We start from the raw sequence: 20,470 nt of genomic DNA on the forward strand, positions 1-20,470 counted from the left end.
ATGTTCCAAAGTTCATTATCATTTTATTCATTGTCATTACCAATAAGTCAATTTAGAATAGAATAAAATTACAATATTCATAATTAGAATTTGAAACTATATTTTAATATATGAAATTACAAATAAAAAATGTAGAATGAAATATTTCATAAACTATAACAAATAAAATTATATACATCTGTAAAAATATATTTATTCCTATGATATTATTATTAAATGGTAATTTTATATTATATATATTATATATTTTTTACATTATATATTTTATAACTTTTTATATTCTAACTCGATTATAATATAAAAATTATATTATAATATAAAATTATAATATAATATGAAAAGGATTTTTAATTTCCTGAAAATATTAATAAAATAAATTATATTTTCTTTCTCTCTTAGATATAAAAGTTTTCTAATTATTTATCTATTAAGACAAAATGTTATGAATATTTATAAATTATGAACTTTTATTTCAAAATTTTCTAAATAAAACATTTTTATAAATCTAATTAAATATTTAAGATATTTTTCTAACATATTATGTTTTTATATATCACATTAAAAAGTTGATTTTATAACGAACTATTATTAAATTTTATCTTATGTATTAATTTTCACTAAATAATTTTATAAAATTGATATGTAAATTTCAAGAAATACAATTACATTTTCTTAAATTTTTAAATATAATGTTTTATATATATTTTATAAAATACAAAATAAAAATTTATTATAAATTTATATTATATGATTCTCTTTCAAAGATTTAAAAATAATAAAATATTTATTATTAAAAAAAAAATATTTATATATTGATATGTATTATTTACTGATATACATTCTTATATAATATTTATTTCAAAAGAATCTATAATAAATTTATCTATAATAATATTTTATATATAAGAATAATTGCATTTTTAATAATAGTGAATAGCAGGGGAAGATTTTGGCGGCAAAGATACTTTAATATTTTTTACTTTAAATATAATAGATATAATATTTAATTTTCTAACATTTCTTAAATTTTTTATACATTTTAAAACAGAAAAAAATTTCTGCTGATGAATTCAAAATAGGAAAGATAAATACAATTTTTAAAATAATAATCTATATTCGAGAATATTTCTTTATTTTATTTTCAATATTTATACTTATATACTTCTTCAGCAATTATATTGAATCTTTCTTTATTTTCTTTTAAAAATAAAAGAAACTGTTGCAATTATCAAAATGCATGACATATTTTTAAAATATAATAATAATTGAAGCTATATATTACCTTGATTTTTAAATAAATTTTAATTTCTTTTACGATCATATATAACAAATAATATTAAAAAAATTTACAATGAAATTTTTTCATGAAAAAAATAATCGATTCACAAAACAAAACAAATTTGTCAATCATGAATGCAGATTTATCTTTTCATATAATTTGTTGAAAGAACGATATTAGATTGATATTAGGATAGAATATATGTATCAAATTTCAATATAAAATAAGATAGATAATAAGAAAATATAAAGAAAAAAATTGAATTTATAATTTTTTATTAAAATTATATTATATTAAATTCTTATTGTTTCGTATTTAATGAATTTGTATTTTATATATTGAATAATTAATTAATATATATTTTAGGAATACTTTATGATATTACAAATAAAAGAAAGAAAATGAATTTTTTATATTTTTCAATAGAATCTTTCAAAATTTTTATTTTTTTTGTTATCCGACGAGTTTTTCATTTAATTAATTTTACATTGTCACTAAATATAAAATGCTCGCATCTATGTTTCATGAAATTATTGTTTTAGAGATTATAAATCCAAAAATATATATAATATCAATTTTTTATATAAAATTTTAATTCTCATCTTATATTTCTGATCATGTATTAAGATCAAATATAATCAATATAAATCAATCAATATAAACAAATAGCAGGAGAAGAAATAGAATAAAAATTGAGAAATCAGTGCCATCTCTATGCCTTAAATAAAACAAATAATAAAAAGAATAGAAATAGCATAAGAATTGAGGATGATCGCCATCTCTTGAAAATCAAAGACATTTTTTCATAAAAAAAAATAAAGTAGATAGAATTGAGAATTAGTGCTATTTCTTAAATGTTTTCAAAATGATATTTTTTACAATAAATTTTCAGACAGAAATTTATATAATATAATAATCTTCAATTGTTATCCTACTTTATTCTTTTTACGAAAAGATATCTTTAACAGTAAAAAAATGATATTGACAGTCAATTCTTATTCTATTTATATTTTTTTTCTATTATTTGTTTTTTATGTATATTTATTTAATTTAAAACACAAAGATAGCATTAATTTCTTAATTTTTATTTTTATTTTTTTCTATTATTTATTATTTATTCGCTTATATGTAAATTAATATATTTCAGCATTCTTTATAAAAAATATTGCACTATAAAAAACTAAAAATTATTTTAATATAATTAAATATTTTCTGAATTAATATTTTATTATATATTTTACTATATAATTTTAATTTATCAATAATTTATTAAAAAATATAAACTTTTGTTTAAAAAAAATGATTTAATTTTCATACGAATTTTTTACGAGTATAACTATACCACTAAATATAAATAATATTACTAAAAATAAAGTACTATCAAAACAATAATAAATAATATTAAAATATGTTTTTCTTGAAATCACTTAATTTTTCTAAAACATTTTTCGCTATGGAAAATAAATAAAAAATAAAATATAAATTGAAATGATCATACCAAATGAGACATATATATAAAAAATATACATAAAAGTGTATCATATATAGAAATATATATAATCGTAAAAAATATAAGAAACATATTTTCTTATGAGATTATTATTTCAAATCCAAAATAAAAAATCTATAAAATAAATAATATATCATATTTGTTTTGTACTTCGTCTATAATGATATTATAAAAATTAATATAAAATGAATTTCTTTATGATATATGCAATGATATATGCGTCATTTGAAATTATCTTTCCAAAAATAAAAATTGATTTAACTTTCCTACTAACATAATATTACGAATATAAATAAGATAATCTAGTTATTAATATAATATAAATTTTATTTAAAATTTGCAAAAAAGCTATATAAACTATATTAAATTATATGAAACTATATATCTATAAATTATATAAATATATCTTATTTTTGTAATAATATAAAACTTTTCAAATATTTACCTTTTCTTTGCTCTTGAAAAAAAGGAAAAAGAAACAAATATTAATAATGTAAAAATAAAAATATAAAAAAATCTGTTTACGAGTACATTTCGATGGAACTAAATATTCTATTCGTCTGTAAACTCTTAAACTTTATTGCACAATTTCTTATGATAGATTATATTGCACTAAGAATTATTATAAAAAGAAACTTATTTTATAGTTTACACTAACACAAGATATCTTAATAGGTTAGGTTAATAGCACTGTATCTAATCAATCTTTAATTAAATATTAGTAATATTTCATAGTTTATGTTTCTCAGATGTAATTATATTTAAATATTTTATTCTATTCTATTATATTTTTTAGCAAATAATTTTAATTATAAAATAAATTAGTATTAACATTGAAACATATAACGCATATAATGTTTATGTATTATTGATATTTTTGTTCCTTGATTTAGAGTTATAATCTTTTTATATTTAAATCTATTTAATATATTAAATATTAATCATATATTATAAAAAAATGATGTTTTTTTTTGAATACATATAAAAAATTTATATAACAAATTATAACAATAAAATAATAATATATATAATAATATATGTAATAGATATATAATAATTTTTTTGATGATAAATTTTAACGATATCAATAAAGTAAATGATATCAATATTTATCTATAAAATCTTTCTAAATAATAAAAATTAATACAAAATAATACGTATATTTTATATATCAAAAATCATTATACAAAATTTTATAATATGATTATCGATAAAATAATACAATAATACAAAATATAATATGAATGATTATCTAATATATTCAATTCACAGGTTTACATTCTATATATAAATTCTAATATTCTACAGATTATTTAATCTAGAGTTTTACAGTCGTGTGTTAGCTCTCTTACCGTATAGTATATAATGGAGAAAGAATTTACGAATAAAGTAATAAAAAAAAAAAAAAATATTAACAACAAAACATTAAAAAGAATTATATCTTTAGTGATCAATAATTAATTTAAATAATTGAAATATATTTATACATGAATTGCTAGAAATGAAATTAGATCGCAATTTTAATAATAATTAAAAAATTCAAAAATATGTAATTAAAAATGTTGAAAAATGTTTTAATAATATGGAATAGCCAAAAGATTTTAATAATAACATATATAAATTCTAATTTAAAATCTACTATCAATTTATGTGAAAAATCAAGTTACTATTGAAAATAATCACGTGAGTTGTGTAAGATATGTATAACAAAAAATTAATCATTTTTTATATTATTGCACAAAAAAAAGGCTTTGCAATAAAATGGAATTACATTTAATCAAATTAACAAACTTCGCTAAATATTAATATTGATAAATGTTACAGAAATAAAAAAAACTAATGCTAATCATATAATAAATAAAACTATAAAAAAAATTTTTGGCATAGAAAAATTCGTATTAAATTTCAATTTTCCTGCTGGTGAGATTAATAGCCTACATTTCAAGAATAGAAAAAAGCAATAATAAAATCTTAAAATTGCCAAAAAAATATTACATTGCTTAAAAAGAAAAATTAAAAATTATATATACAAATATTGGAGATAAGATATAAATTTATAATATATAAAAAAAATAATTATATATTCAATATTGAGAGGAAAAAAAGAAAAAAAAATATTAAATAATAGTATAAAAAGTATAACATTTTAGCCAATGTAAACAATAAAAAGAAAATAGAAGAAAATAAGGAAAATAATTTTTGAACAAAGATATATATATACTGGAGTTTAAAATTTATATTAGAATAAAGATAAAAATGATAAAGATAAAAAGATAAAAAAATAAAGATTAAATATGAATTTTTTTAAAGATTAAATAGTAATAAAATAATTAAAATGATTTATAATTATAATATTTAATACTTCTATTATAACTTTCTATTATAACTTTAATATTATAATTATAATTTTAATGAGATTGTTTTAATCAACAAATCATAAAATAAATTTCACAATAAATACAATTTTTTATGTATTATATTATATAAATAATATTTTATTGCTAGAAATATTAAATGATTTTATAAAAATATAATGCATAATAATAAATGTATAGATATAAACATAAAATATAAACATAAAAACATTAAATAATAACATAAAAAGATTATTAACAGACAAGATTTTCAAATTTTTCATGAATCTATTTTATAATAATTAAAAATTCAGAGATAAACAGTAAAATAAATATATCAAAAATTAATATTCATATCATAAAGTTAATAAAAATATATTTTACAAAAACTTCAAATATAAAATAATGAGAAATTTTATTAATATTTTAGATTCATAATTATAATTATTAAATTTTATATTAATATTTCAAATATAGAAATATTTATATTTACATTTGTAGCTAAATAATTTTTAGCTAAATACAACTAAATTATTTAATAAGAATCTTTATTTTATAATTCAAGAAGAAATATTATTATATTGTAAATATTATTATATTTACAATCCAGAGAATTAAAATTAGAATACTTCTCAGCAAATATAACATTAAGATGCTACTGTTGATTTGATGCTACTTTTTCATGTTCATATGTTTACTTAAAAAAAATTCCTTAAAGAGCAAGAATTTTATTACTAGATCATCAGGTTAGTGTATTTCTTTAAAATATATCTTTAAAGTATATTATATTAAATCAATTATATAAATTATTAATTTATAAGTCATTAAATTATTAAATATAAAAATACAAGTATTCAAAAATAAATTACATATTTTTAAGTAAATATATTAAAATATAATATATTATTCAAATATCAAATTTATATTATAATTATAAATATGTTAATAAATTAACATATAAAATGTGTAATTGAAAAATCTCATAAAATGATATTGAGACAAAGAAAATACTTTTCTTCTTTATTTATTGATGTTATATGATCTATATGATCATATATTACTTTCAATTAGTCATTCTTGTCTATATTATAAATTCAATTCTGATTGAAATACTTATTTTTGAAACAAAAGATTTTACAATTTTTTGTTATATTTTTGTATATTACCAATATCTTAAAACATAAACTAAATATTATATTATTATACATATAAATTACTTATGTTATTTAATATAATGTCAAAATATCATGTCAGTATCACATTCCATATCATCTAAATTGTTTATAAAAAGATGCAAATGTAATGTGACTAATATTTGGCAAATGTATTTAGTTGAATTAAGTTTTGAAATGTTCTGATGTAAGTTTTCCTGATTTTGAAGCTTCGATATAAAATGAAATTTAATAGAAATTATGATCAAATGTTCCTATAAGCTTCTTTAAAACTATATATTTAGAGAATTATCATTGTTTTTATTGTTTTTTAATTTTCTAATTTTGTCAATTGATGTCACAAAGATTTGTGACAAGAATTTAAAATAATTTTAATATTTTAATTTATTTGAATTTTTTGTAACTTATTTTATAAAGATAGATAAGAGTTTATATTCGTATATCTATGTAATATTTACACATTTCTTTCATGGATTTGCACATAAATGTTGCTGCAGTTTATCATTTTCAATAACATTTTGAACATTTATTTAATGATTTATTATTTTTTTTGAATCATTCATTTTTGTACGGTTCTTTCATTAATACAATCTTCTTCACACATTACAGCAGTTTTGCAATATTTGTTGAAATATTCCCAATTTTAAATTCATAAAATAAAAAGCACGAATTTTTAATTTTCTTTAAACAAAAAAAATATTGAAAACTATATATTATGTATATCAATGATATGAACTTATTTTTAACCAATTTTATGTATTAAACTTATGAAGTACTCAATATTTAATTTCATTTCATTCTTAAGAAAACTGTAAAATTTTTTTCTATTTAATATTATAGAGTTCCAATTTTTATTATTCATGTACGATTCATGAATTAATTCAAGCAAATAATCATGTTCAATTAATTTTTCGAACTTAATTTCTTTCCTAAACAATATTTTATAAGTATTTTTTTAAAATTGAAAATCTAATGTTGCTTTAAAATTTTCCAAATCTATCTCTTCATAGTTTTTATTCCATTTTCGAAAATCCAAATAATGACATAAGAGTCAATTATATTCACAAATTTGTTATAAACATATTTAATTGTAACAATTTTTTCTTTATGTTTTTTTTCTATTTCATTTAATAATTTAAATAAAGCAATTATACAATTATATGTATACAATATGTATACAAAACAAATAGATACAAATATTCTTACAATTATAAAAGTTATCTAGATTACTGCTACTATCAAGATTGAATTCTTTAATTGTTTATTTACAAGAAAGCCTATTTGCCTTAAAGTTGATACATTGAAATTCTAATAGAGATTGATTTTTGATTTTTTGAAATTATATTGGATCCTAGATCTCTCTCTATTTAATTAGTCTAACCGGAGAGAACCAAGCATTTAAAGATTTTCATGGATCATATTGAAATATGTGGAGATCAAATACCTAATTATTCTTTCTTTGATTATAAAATATTTGCAAATGTAGCTTGATAAAGCGACAATTGTATTTAAATTTTTTGAAGAAAAAACATGCTCGTAAATCGCTAATAAATTGACTATTGAGAATTGAAATTCAAGTTACTATGATTGTCTCATAAATCAATCTTGGTTCTTGCTGTTACTCTTATAAAGATTAATCAAATACCTTAAGATTAATTATAATGAGTGGAATCATTTATATCTTCATATATAAAAACAAAATACATATTTTCAAGATTAGTTTCATCCCTTTAATTTTTTAATCAGCAAAAAAAATACATAATACATATTTACATAAATATTACATATTTCTAAAGTTTAATTATTTTTTGAATTTGCACATTGAACATTTTCTCTTGTAAGCTCTTATATTGTGAAAAATAATATATTATAAAATATCATGTGTTATTATTATATGCAATGATACATAGTTGAAATTGTTTTCGATTTTGGATATTAGAGGATTCAAAAGAAGTATAAGAAGTTCTCATGATTGATTTGATACAATTTCGTGTTATCAAATGCGTTTCTCGTGATGAAATCGATATAGTATGAGAATTTATAATATTAGAAATGATACGAATTACATTGAATGAAATATTTTATATTTAATTTATTATGTACCCATAAAGCATCTTCACAAAGTTTTAAAAAAAAAATAAATAAGATAAATAATACTAATAGATTATTTTAAAAGTTTTTTCGCTTTATTAATAAATTAAATTATAGATGCACAATATTTTGTATTTTATGTCATTATTGAGTTATGTACAATTCATTCTGATTTATTATAGTCTATTTGCAATTTCTTCTATGATAGAGGCTGCATGATTTTTCTAAAATTTCTGAGGTTTTCTAAAATATTATTCTATCTTATTCATTTTTTTTTTATATCATTTATATTTAATCAAACGATCAAATCGAAGAAAATTTTAATATTATATTATATTTATATTTATATTAGCTTTTTTGGAAGTTCAATCTTCTCTATATTTGAACTGTTTTAAAATAATACATAATATTTTGATGTGAAATTGTTAAATTGAGTTTATACAATTGATTTGTCTACTGTATTGCAGATATATAATATATATAACAGATACATGTTATAAATTTTGTGATTTCACGCGAAACTATGCTATATATTTTTTTCAAATTCAATATTCACCATCTTTTTGTTAAATATTTCTTTTCGCTTGAAATGTCCATTTTTTTAATATTAATTTTCATAAACATCCTTTTTTAATTGATAAATAAAGATTTATAGAATTTTGAAAGAAATTGGAAATATACAAATGTATACATTGAATTTCAATTATCATTTGTTCAATATCATTTTTATTTTAGCAATATTTTAAAAATGAAAAATATTGAGAATATATCAAATAAAAAAGGAAAAAGAAATTCATTAACTGATGATCTATAAAATTATTGTATTATTATCCAATATAAACGAAATATTATGTTTTGTATAAGTTTTGTATAAAAATATAAATTGTATTTCTTTATTTCAATTATAAAAAATTTTGTATTTATATGTGATTTTTTACCTTAACTATATTGAATTCGCATTTTACATATATTGTCTATTTTTGATAAACTGTAATACACTTCTTAACTATTATCTTGAAAAAATTATTTTTTTAAATAATAATTTTAAATGAAAGTCACTTAAAAATCGTCACATACACTCTTGCACATATTAATTATGTTATTTTAAGTTATATTTGACGTACTTGAATTTATATCAATGCCAGATATAAAAACATGTGTAACAATATTAATTTATACATATCAATATTGACCATCTCATATTGATTTTTGTTCTTCTCTGAGTTGGAAGAATATTGAAATATCAATACAATATTCCATTTATATAATATAATAAATAATAATTATAAGTGCTACATATAATTATCATTTCAATGTCTGTTATGATCAATGATTTAAGCAAATATTGACAAATGTATGAATGACATATTCAGATGTGATTCAATATGTTGATGACTGGATTCATGGCTTAGGTTAATAAATGTATAAAATACTATAAGTCATTGTTAGTCTTATTTGTCATTGTAGCGGTCAATAAACAATAATAGTTAATTATGCAGATATTGTTAGAAATATGATTTACGATTTCGAGAAAATAGAAAAATATAAAAAGATTAAAATTAACAATATTATTATATAAATGATAACGATTTATTAAGTTTTTTTATAAAAAACATCACAACGATTCTGTTTAAATTTATTATTAAAAATTAAATTAAAAAAACTAAATCTAGTTTTTTTATTTAATTATTTTTTCTTTTTTCTTTTTGTAATTTATTATATTTATTTTGTATATTTTTTTGTTATGATTACGATCAACAATAATTTTTTAATTATATTACTGATTTTTTTATAAAACATACTTATAAAAAAAGATAAGAAAGAAATGTTTCACATAAAATATGGACATTCTTGCACTTAAAATAATAAAATTATGATAAATTTAGTTCTTTTTCTCGTTTATATAATTAAATCAAACAATTATTACGATGTTGATTTCTATATTTTATTCGAATTTTTAAATTTTTCTCAGGTTTTGGATGAATCGAAAATTATAACAATTTCCTTAAATATTTAATATTGTGGAATTTACTTTGGATTTATTTAAACATAGATGATAATAATTTATTATTTAGATGTATTTAGTTATTCATACATTAATGTAAATAAAGAAGATATTGCAACGATGAATTGTTTTATTTAATATTTCTGTAGAAGCAAACATAAAAGCAGAGACAATAGAAATAATATTTAATCATTTAATCATTTCGATTATAAAAGCATATTTGCAATTTTTAAGTTTTATTTTACTTCTATTTATAAATTTAAATATTTGATTTTAAAATTCAAATATTTTAATATATTATATAATTTCAAAGTTAAAAAAACAATGTTGCATTGAAAAAGATAATTTATTCAATTTAGATATGTACAATAAAAATAATTTACTTTTTTCAGAAATAATTTTTATAACAAAACTTTGTATTTAAAAAATGAAATTAAAAATTCAATATAAATAAATTTATATCAGATTGTTGTGAAAAGCAAATAATGGAATTTCATGCTAATGTACAAAAGTTTTATTAAATTGCTTTCAAAGATTCAAGTATATATTAAAAAACTGTTTAAAAAATTTTTAAATTTTTAAACTTTTTATTACCATATGTTATATTACATACTAAAAATGCAAATAGATACGGTATTTATTGAAAAATAAAAATTTAATAATGTTAATATGAATGATAATTATTAGCATTCTATTTTTTAAATACAGAAAAAAAGAACATTGTTATATTTAAACATTGTTATACCTGAATTCTAGAATACTACTAAAAATTTAAGTAGTATTTTTATTTTCAAAATATTGCTGAATTATTGCCATATTTCAATGCAAATATAAAAAAATATTTCTCTATTATTATACAAGTCAAAATCAGAAACACTAATCGAATGAAAGAAAAAACAGTAAATGCATTAATAGAATATAATTATAAAAAATATAATTATAGAAAGCAAAAATAAAAATTATTCTACTTATAAAATTACACATATTATGATTGAATTATTCATAATTCTAGAATTGAAATAAAATGAAACCAATGAAACTAATAACAAAGAGATGAAAATAATAGAAAATTTACAATTAATAATCTATTTATTTTATGAAACAGATCGAACATAAACAGAAGATGAACGAAATAAATGTTTTGCTCAAAAATATTACATAAAGAATAAGAGATAAGAATTGAATAGTATAATGGTACATATTTTGTTTAAAACAAATGGATTTTTATCAGATATTTATAGTTTTTTCTTCTATTCTAATTACGCTAAATTTATTTGATCGACATATAAATGGACATTAAGTTACAGAGGATATAACATCTGATTCTTTGTACTATCGGTATTTCAGAACATGAGATAGAAAATCTTATAGGATGATAAATCTATTCTATATCTTATTTATGGTTATGTAGCCCGTCTTAAATTAAACAATATTAATAAAAGGAACACTTTGAAAATGAGTGAAAGTGAAAATTTTATTAAAAAAGGCACTACTCTTTTTACTGCTAAACCATTTGCTTATGTGCTTTATTCAAAATATAGAAATGAACGATGTGATTATTGTTTTAAAAGGTATATTCTTAACATTTTTAAAATATTTTTAAAAAATTTTAATTTACATAATATTTTTATTTCTTCCACTGCTTATTTATTAATATTGTTATATTATAATAATATAAATTATTTTATTTAAAAATAATATATAAAATTATTTTTTTCAGTGGAAAACTTTTTAGATGTTCTGTTTGTAAGTGTATTTATTACTGTAATCAATCTTGTCAACAAATGTCTTGGACTATACATAGTAAAGAATGTGCAAGTTTAAAAAGATTTTCATCAAAAGTTATACCAGATGTTGCAAGACTAATGGCACGTATAATTATAAAATTAAATCAAGGTGGAGGTGAAGAAATAGGATATTATAGTAAAACTAAATATAGGAAATTTAAGGACTTAATGTCTCGTAAGCTTTTCATGTAAGAGAACACATAAAATATATATAAAATTCTATTTAATTAATATTTAAATTATTATTTTGTTAGATTATTCTGATATAAAAAAAGATGAAAAAAAAATGGAACATTTTGTATGTGTATGTGGTGTTTTATATGAATTTCTTGGAGATATGTCTATACCAAATTCTGCAGAATTAATGGGTATTTATGGCAGAATTTATATTAATTCTTTTAATATATCTGATTTGGATATGAATAATATTGGTGCTGGTATTTATTTGGGACCTTCTATTTTGGACCATAGTTGCAAACCTAATGCTGTAGCAACCTTTGAGGGGACAACTATAATTATTAGAACAACAGAAGATCTTCCTTGTTTAGATTTATCTCAGGCAAGTCTTTTAAATATTTTTGTTTTTATAATATTGTAATGAAATTTCTGTTAACAACAGAGAATCATTTAAAGTATAATACAATTATAACTGAACATATATAGATAAGAATATCATACATTGATGTAATTAAAACAACAAAAGACAGACGTGAAGAATTACAAAGTTCATATTATTTTTGGTGTAACTGTAAAAAATGTGAAGAATCAGAACCAATGGTAGAAGCAGCAGCATGTCCAAATAAATTTTGTACATATCCTTGTTCTCTTGATGCTGATATGTGTGAAAATTGTAATACAAAATTCCCTGAAAATTTTAAAGAAACTTTTTATGAAATATCTGACTTGACTGCATATCATTTGCAAAACATGAAAAATATTGCCTGTATCCTTTTTATAAATAATATTAATTAAGTTGTTTAATATAATATATAATATAAAATATATTTTTTCTTACAATAAAAAATAGATTTGGATGTAAGCACAATGTGTCTTAAGAAACAAGAAGGTGTTTTACATCCTCTCAATATACAGCATGTACAAACTTTACAAAGTGCTTTTGATTCCTCTCTAACTTTGCAACATTGGGAGGAAGCTGAATCTTATGCTAAGAGACTTATTAATGGCTATTTGTAAGACATTCTTTATATGTATTCTTTATATATTCTTTATATAAGTTAAAAAATAATTCATAATAACTTTTATTCATGCTTCAGGACATATTATGGAGAATTTCATCCATCAACTGGAATCTTATATTTATCAATAGGAAAACTTCAGGTATATTTAAAAAAGTTAAAACAAGCTATTGAAACATTAAGAAAAGCTAGTGCAATATTAACAATAACACATGGAGAACAACATACTGTAATTGAACATAATTTGAAACCACTTCTTTATCAAGCCACTGTAGAAGAATTCAATGAATCATAATACTTCTTATGAACAATTTATAATTATATGTAATTTGCTAATAGTGTACAATTTATAATAAATAATTTTAGTATATATATATATAATATTTCATATAAATTACCATATCACTTTTGATTTTGATAAAAAATCATATTTAAAATTTTCAATTTAAAAACGTAATATACATTTAAGAAGCATTTAAGAATCACTGATACCAACGTTATAATATTATATAAATATTTATATTATATAGTAAATTATATAAAAAATGATAATGATAATTAAATATTTATTTTAATATTTTCATATTTTAAACTTTTTGCAATTAATAATACTATAAATATTATGAAACAAATGATTAATTGCCAACATCACAACAAAAAATAAATACAGCTGCTAAGTGACAGCTGCTTAAGTTTTATTAAATCGGTTACTTGTTATGAATAAATTTTTATTTTCTATAAAAGATTTAACATAATATGGAGTAAGTAATTATTTTTATTTAAAAATTAATTATAAAAATTTTCAGAACAATATATTTATTTTTTTTTAATATATGCAATAATAATATGACTACTAAAGTAAACATTATTAATATTAATTTATTTCTTTAAGTAATTTTTATATTTTTTTTATTTAAATTTATTATTTGCTTTCGATTTTATATTAACTTAAAATAGAACTGCATTATAAAAAATTTATTTTTAATACAATTTGTAATAATTAGTTGGAAAGATTAGATAGTTGGAAAGATAGATTGTTATTATTATAACAAATATTCTTTTCTGAAATTATTTATTAAATATAAATATTATTTATTTAAATATATATTATATTAATCATTAAAATATTTAACTTTATTGTATCTATTTTATCTAGATATCTGTTATAATATTTAAAAAAAAACCTTATCTAAACCATTGTTGGTTTCGTTAAAAAAATATACAATGTTCTCTGCATTTAAAAGATTAGCTGGAAAATCTGATGGAGTTGGTAATATATCTCCTAGACCAGCTCATCAATCTATGCCAACAACATTACAAAGAAAATTTGCTAAAGGTGTACAATATAATAGTAAGTATATTACATTAACTTTAAAATAAAAAAAAAAATAAAATTCCTTTTATTGAAAGCATTTTATTTTTAGTGAAAATTATTATAAAGGGTGACAGAAATGTAGGAAAAACTTGTCTATTTCATAGACTTCAAGGCCAAAAATTTATAGAAGAATATATACCAACAGAGGAAATACAAGTAACCAGTATACAATGGAATTATAAAGCTACGGATGATATTGTTAAAGTTGAAGTTTGGGATGTTGTAGATAAAGGTCGACGTAGAAAGAAATTAGAAGGTTTAAAAATGGATAATTCACAGTCTGAAAATGTTATTGAGGAACCTGCTTTAGATGCAGAATTTCTTGATGTTTATAAAGGGACCAATGGTGTTATTATTATGATGGATATTACAAAATCTTGGACATTTGATTATGTTCAAAGAGAACTTCCAAAAATTCCTAGCCATATTCCAGTAATTGTTTTAGGAAATCATTGTGATATGGCACATCACAGAACTGTTACATCAGATCATGTGACATACTTTATTGATTCATTACATGAAAGAGCAGCACAAGTAAATTTGTTATTATTATTAATCATAAATAATGGGAAAAAAACATTTCATATCAATTTCTTTTTTTTTACAGGTAAGATATGCAGAATCATCTATGAGAAATGGCTTTGGATTAAAACTTTTACACAAATTCTTTAATCTACCTTTTCTTCAATTGCAACGAGAAACATTATTAAAACAACTTGAAACTAATGAGGAAGAGACACGTTTGACAATACAAGAACTTGATCTTTTTCAGGATAGTGATGATGCTAATTATAATAAATTCTTAGATAATCTTGTTAATAGAAGAAGAGCACTTGCTGATTCTGTCTCTGCCAGTATCCTAGTCCCTAATGTCACATCTTCTTTAAGCAATCATAATATATTATCTTCTAATGGCAATACAAATGTAAATGCTGAAGTTAAAAGATCAATTTCTATGCCTGGTCCTATAGGAGGTGGAACTCCTATTCCAATAAAAAATATAGATTTGAAATCATTACCAAAGAAAGAAAATCTTATACATGCTTCTGAAAATCAAATAGTTCCTATTAAAAATTCACAAACATCACCATTATCTACACAAAATATTTTAAAAACTGATTCCAAAATGGCTGAATTTTTAAATGAAAATTCTGACAGACGAGATTCGATTAACAAATCACAATCACTTATGTCAAAAATATTTGGTAATAAAAAAGAGGAAGAAATAGATAGAGTCACACATATTAATAACACAAATACAAATGTACCACTAACTAGTGTTGAAGATTTTATACCCGATGATGGATTATTAGATCGATCATTCTTAGAAGATACTAGTCAAGTTTCACCACAAAAGATACAGCATGAAGAATTAGATTCTGAAAGGTATATTAGAGTTATATATATAATATAGATTATATAAAGAATTAAAAAAATATCTATAATTTAATTTATTTTTAATTTTTACATATTTTATAATAAATTTTCTATTTTTTATAGTGATACTGAAACTGCAAATCCTTTGGTTGCTGGTTATGAAGATGATTTATCATCAGCTGATGAAGCAACACCTCCCATTCAACCTAAATTGGCTGAAAATCCATTAAGTAAACAAAAACACAAACGCGAAACTTTATCAAATACAGAAATAAATTCAGAAAAATTGCGGCAAATGACAAAACGTGATTCTATTTCATCTATAGAGCAAGAATTACAAATATCAAGTAATTATGATATAAATGAACAACAAGAGATTAATTCGGATGCATTTGATAGCTGGCTTCGACGTGACTCCAAATGGAGACAGAGTCCTGAAGGTGGTGAAGATGTAAGCAGTAATAGTACGAGAAAAGACAGATTAGAATTGAGTGATAAAAGTTTAGATGTTAGTGTAACAAGTTCCAATGTACATTTAGAGTTACTTGATAATACCAGTGTACGTCATATGAGTTCCGATGGTGGTAGTCCTGTGTTAAAAGAGAAAAAAAAACACAAAGAAAAGGTATGCATACAAAATATTTTTGATATGTAACTTCATTTCTTCTGATAGTAATATCATTTTGAATTAAAATAGACAGAAGACAAAGAGAAGAAGAAAAAGAAAAAGTCTAAAGATAAAGAAAAGGATAAAGAAAAGACCGATAAAGCAGATAGAAAGAAGAAACGTTCATTACACCGTTCAAGAGATGAAAATAGAGAACGTGATGAACTTGAAGAATTTCTCAATGGTTCAGTTACTAGAATTGGTGTCGATGTTGCTTATGAAGCGATATAGTGTTTTTATTACGTAATATTTAATTTTATTTTTAATTAATAACGCTGTCTTTTGGTAAAGCGCATAAAATATCATGTAATATTGAATTTTCAGATATGAATTTTATATTAATATTTGGAAATATCTTTTATCTATATAAAACAGAAATATCTTTTACCTATAAAGTAGAGGTTTGGAGTTCTGTTACAGTTCTTTATATGATAAAATAATATAAAAAAAAAAATTTCTAATAAGTCATTTTTAATATTTTAAATGCTCGATAATATACTTTATCAATTAGCATTTTGCACACATCTAACATAAATATGAACAAATATATTTTTGTAACTTGAACATAACATGCTGGAATTTATTTGAATATATTAAATTTTTATTAATGAAATATTTAAAAATTTGCAAATAATTTGAATTTTAATTCGAATAATATTTTTGTTTATTGAATGTCTTCTTCTGAAATGAAGAAAATTACATTAAATTAATGTAATGATTTTATTATTTTTTTTTTTTTCATTTATTACTATATTTATTTCGTTAAATATTTTCTTCTAAGATGAAAAAAGTTACATTAAATTAATGTAATTGTTTTCTATATTGTTAATATTATTAATCCATTTATTATAATTTTTTAATCGTATATATTACAGCGCAATAATCATCAATGCAGCTTCCTGTTAATAAATGTACATAAATAAATAAGAAATTGTCATATAAAAAAATAATTTATTTCTTTCTAGATGTGATATGTGAAAATTTCAAATATATATACATATATGTACATATATAATATTATATTTGCGCCCTCTTTTAAATTTTAAACTGAAATTTATTAACTGAACATAAACGCCCTCTCTAAAACTTTATAATTCTGTTAAAACTTATCCAAACTATAATTGAACATGTGTGAATTTACCGGATACTGTCTATAATATGATACTAAGAGGTCATGCCGACAGTTGTATTTTGTATTACATTATTTCTGTAATTAAAGAATATCGAATACAAATCAGTGAAAGAAAAAATTGAAGAAAATGTCATTTTATTTACGTTCTATTCCAAATAAATTTACATCTTTTGTTAATATTCGAAGACAAATAACTGATATTAACTATCGGCTACCAAAAAATGTTAAATCTTTGTTTTTAGAAGAGGTAAATAGTTTTATTCATACAATAATATTTAATCATTTTTATTTAAATAAAATTTTTAATTATTGTCATTTAAAATTGTTTTACTTTTTATTTCATATTATTATGAAATATAAGTTAACCTTAATATACTTATGTAATAGTTTGTCATAATAATTTGATATTATTATAATTCTTACAAGAATTTTATTATTTGATACTGTTCCTTTTTTCTATGCTTAGTGTCTCATAGATTTTTAAAATCTTTATAAAAATTCTAATTGATAAAAATAAATAGGTATCTTTTTATGTATATTAAGAAAATATAAATACTTATTTATTTTAATAATTATAATATTTTATTTATTATAATTAATTATAAATGATAAGAATGATTGAGTTATTGTTTACATATATATATATATATATATATATTTCTGTTATATATATAATATTTCTTTATTGTTATATAAATAATTATATATATAAGATTTATAATATATATTTTAATATATATAATATTTAATTTATAAGAAGAAAATAATCTATAATTATAGTTTTTAGATGCACAAACAAACTCAACAAATTTCAAAGAAAAGCCTTTGAATTCAATGGCTTATTTGTCAAGGCAAAATGTATTATTTTCTTCCTTTAATAACATTAAAAGTTCTAAAGCATTAAACAAGAAACATAATTGGACTAAACAACAAATGATTAAATTATATCACCAGAAACAAAATAATATTCAAATACAAAATGTAACCAATTCATATTTAACATACACGTCAGTATTAAAAATGGATACACAATGGGAAATCTCACCTGAACATTTAAAAAATAAATATAATGTACCATTTAGAGAAATGGTACCAGCTAAAAGAATATTTAATAATGATGTTTTATTCAAATATGAAAAGGATAAGACTTTTTATGCAGAAATTTCTCCCAATGTAAAAAATGTAAATGAAATGCAAACTTCTGAAGATCGTAAATCATTTGAAACACAATTACAATCTGTATTTGATGTTCTTCGTAATGATGTATGTCTCTATATTGTGCACAGAAATTGCTTGGAATTATATAAAACTTGAGATTTTATTACACCAAAATGTGTTTCTTTCAGTTACCATTATTGTTTGTTCAATCAATGAATTATTCAATATATACAAAAGATTTAATATTTATTAATAATATTAAAGGAACAACAACTGTGTAAGTATATAATTTCAAACATATATAATATAAAAAATTTTATTATTTTTAAATTAATATATGTTATTAAAAAGAAATTGTATATTTATAAATGTTTTATAGAGGTATTGAGCAATATCTTAAGCAAATAGCATTATTAAGATTAGTAGGTCATTTAAAGTTTGCTTATGTTAAGTTAAAAATTTTAAAAATGACTATGCATCCAGAAGATAATAGTATTAAAGTTCGTTGGCGTATAGTAGGTGCCTCTGGTACACGTGTATTTCTTACATTTTGGAAAATTAAAATATTTAATACGAGAGAACAGGTAGAAAATAAATCAGCGTAAGTAAATTCATTTATAATTTTTATTAATATTAATAATAATAATAATTAAAATTCTTTTATTTATATTATAATATTAATAATTGAGATTATTAATAGGTGGTACGATGGTTTTTCTACATTTTATCTTAATAATGAAGGTAAAATATTTAAACATGTTGTTGATAAAACAATGCCTGATCAAAATATAGAAGAAAAAATTAAAATGCCTATTGAAGCAAAATTGGCATTATTTATTGCTTTATTAGATTCAAATTTTGTTCGATTTTGGTTAAAACAATATCCTGAATTTCTTCAAATAAAATAGAAGATTTATTAAAATTTTTTAAATTATTGCACTGTGTAAAAAAAAATAAATAAATATTGAAACTCTATCTTTTAATACATTCTTTATGTAATTATAACAAATTAATTTAAATATTTACTATTCAAATTATATTCTTTTTTTTTATATTTTCAAAAGGTTAAAATAATATAGTATAAAAATGTATTATTAATTATAAAAATAAAGTTATATATGTCGTGTATTTAGAGATATATATATATATATATAAGTATAATATTATTTATGCATTAAATATTAGTATTTTATTGAATTGTGATTAATTTATTATTAAAAAAAAATGTATTTTATTTCAAATATATTCAATAATATTGTACATGTTATGTTTTTATGCATACAAATTTGTAATCTATAAAATTAAATATTTATATATATAATTAAATATAGATATGTATTTGATGACATATATAATTAAATAGCAAT

At 19.3% G+C, this 20,470-nt stretch overlaps 3 protein-coding genes across 7 annotated transcripts; all 3 read left to right on the top strand.

Annotated features, from left to right (window-relative positions):
• Positions 1–4,351: 4,351 nt before the first annotated feature.
• On the top strand, positions 4,352–13,770 carry LOC412195 (histone-lysine N-methyltransferase SMYD3). 5 transcript variants are annotated; one of them, XM_026439630.1, is made up of 8 exons: positions 4,360–4,472; positions 11,517–11,605; positions 11,759–11,982; positions 12,132–12,373; positions 12,453–12,757; positions 12,862–13,141; positions 13,226–13,388; positions 13,473–13,770. In XM_026439630.1, exons 3-8 carry the CDS (start codon positions 11,867–11,869, stop codon positions 13,687–13,689), a joined length of 1,323 nt encoding a protein of 440 aa, XP_026295415.1. In that variant the 5' UTR covers positions 4,360–4,472; positions 11,517–11,605; positions 11,759–11,866; the 3' UTR covers positions 13,690–13,770. The 5 variants fall into 5 exon arrangements, with proteins under 5 accessions (XP_026295417.1, XP_026295415.1, XP_026295414.1 ...); XM_026439629.1 differs by having other exon boundaries at positions 11,517–11,982; XM_026439631.1 differs by lacking the exon at positions 11,517–11,605 and having other exon boundaries at positions 4,372–4,472.
• Positions 13,771–14,063: 293 nt separating this feature from the next.
• Positions 14,064–17,386, top strand: LOC552625 (rab-like protein 6). Its single transcript, XM_006568487.3, has 6 exons — positions 14,064–14,155; positions 14,551–14,745; positions 14,819–15,303; positions 15,377–16,155; positions 16,270–16,771; positions 16,844–17,386. The coding sequence occupies exons 2-6, from the start codon at positions 14,619–14,621 to the stop codon at positions 17,042–17,044; spliced, it is 2,094 nt and encodes a 697-aa protein (XP_006568550.1). The 5' UTR covers positions 14,064–14,155; positions 14,551–14,618; the 3' UTR covers positions 17,045–17,386.
• A 480-nt stretch (positions 17,387–17,866) lies between these two features.
• Positions 17,867–20,040, top strand: LOC725740. Its single transcript, XM_001121552.5, has 5 exons — positions 17,867–18,192; positions 18,726–19,208; positions 19,292–19,380; positions 19,483–19,704; positions 19,804–20,040. Exons 1-5 carry the CDS (start codon positions 18,073–18,075, stop codon positions 20,009–20,011), a joined length of 1,122 nt encoding a protein of 373 aa, XP_001121552.2. The 5' UTR covers positions 17,867–18,072; the 3' UTR covers positions 20,012–20,040.
• Positions 20,041–20,470: the final 430 nt, after the last annotated feature.

This window comes from Apis mellifera, linkage group LG3, assembly GCF_003254395.2.
Source record: "Apis mellifera strain DH4 linkage group LG3, Amel_HAv3.1, whole genome shotgun sequence".
NCBI lineage: Eukaryota > Metazoa > Arthropoda > Insecta > Hymenoptera > Apidae > Apis > Apis mellifera.

Excerpts from the sequence above, each read along its gene's own strand:
- LOC412195 (XM_026439629.1), top strand. The coding sequence starts at position 11,867 with ATGAGTGAAAGTGAAAATTTTATTAAAAAAGGCACTACTCTTTTTACT. Across the intron at positions 11,983-12,131 it reads TGTGATTATTGTTTTAAAAG|TGGAAAACTTTTTAGATGTT; the intron begins GTATATTCTTAA and ends TATTTTTTTCAG. Across the intron at positions 12,758-12,861 it reads CTTGTTTAGATTTATCTCAG|ATAAGAATATCATACATTGA; the intron begins GCAAGTCTTTTA and ends GAACATATATAG.
- LOC552625 (XM_006568487.3), top strand. The coding sequence starts at position 14,619 with ATGTTCTCTGCATTTAAAAGATTAGCTGGAAAATCTGATGGAGTTGGT. Across the intron at positions 16,156-16,269 it reads GAAGAATTAGATTCTGAAAG|TGATACTGAAACTGCAAATC; the intron begins GTATATTAGAGT and ends TATTTTTTATAG. Across the intron at positions 16,772-16,843 it reads AAAAAAAACACAAAGAAAAG|ACAGAAGACAAAGAGAAGAA; the intron begins GTATGCATACAA and ends GAATTAAAATAG.
- LOC725740 (XM_001121552.5), top strand. The coding sequence starts at position 18,073 with ATGTCATTTTATTTACGTTCTATTCCAAATAAATTTACATCTTTTGTT. Across the intron at positions 18,193-18,725 it reads AATCTTTGTTTTTAGAAGAG|TTTTTAGATGCACAAACAAA; the intron begins GTAAATAGTTTT and ends CTATAATTATAG. Across the intron at positions 19,381-19,482 it reads ATTAAAGGAACAACAACTGT|AGGTATTGAGCAATATCTTA; the intron begins GTAAGTATATAA and ends AATGTTTTATAG.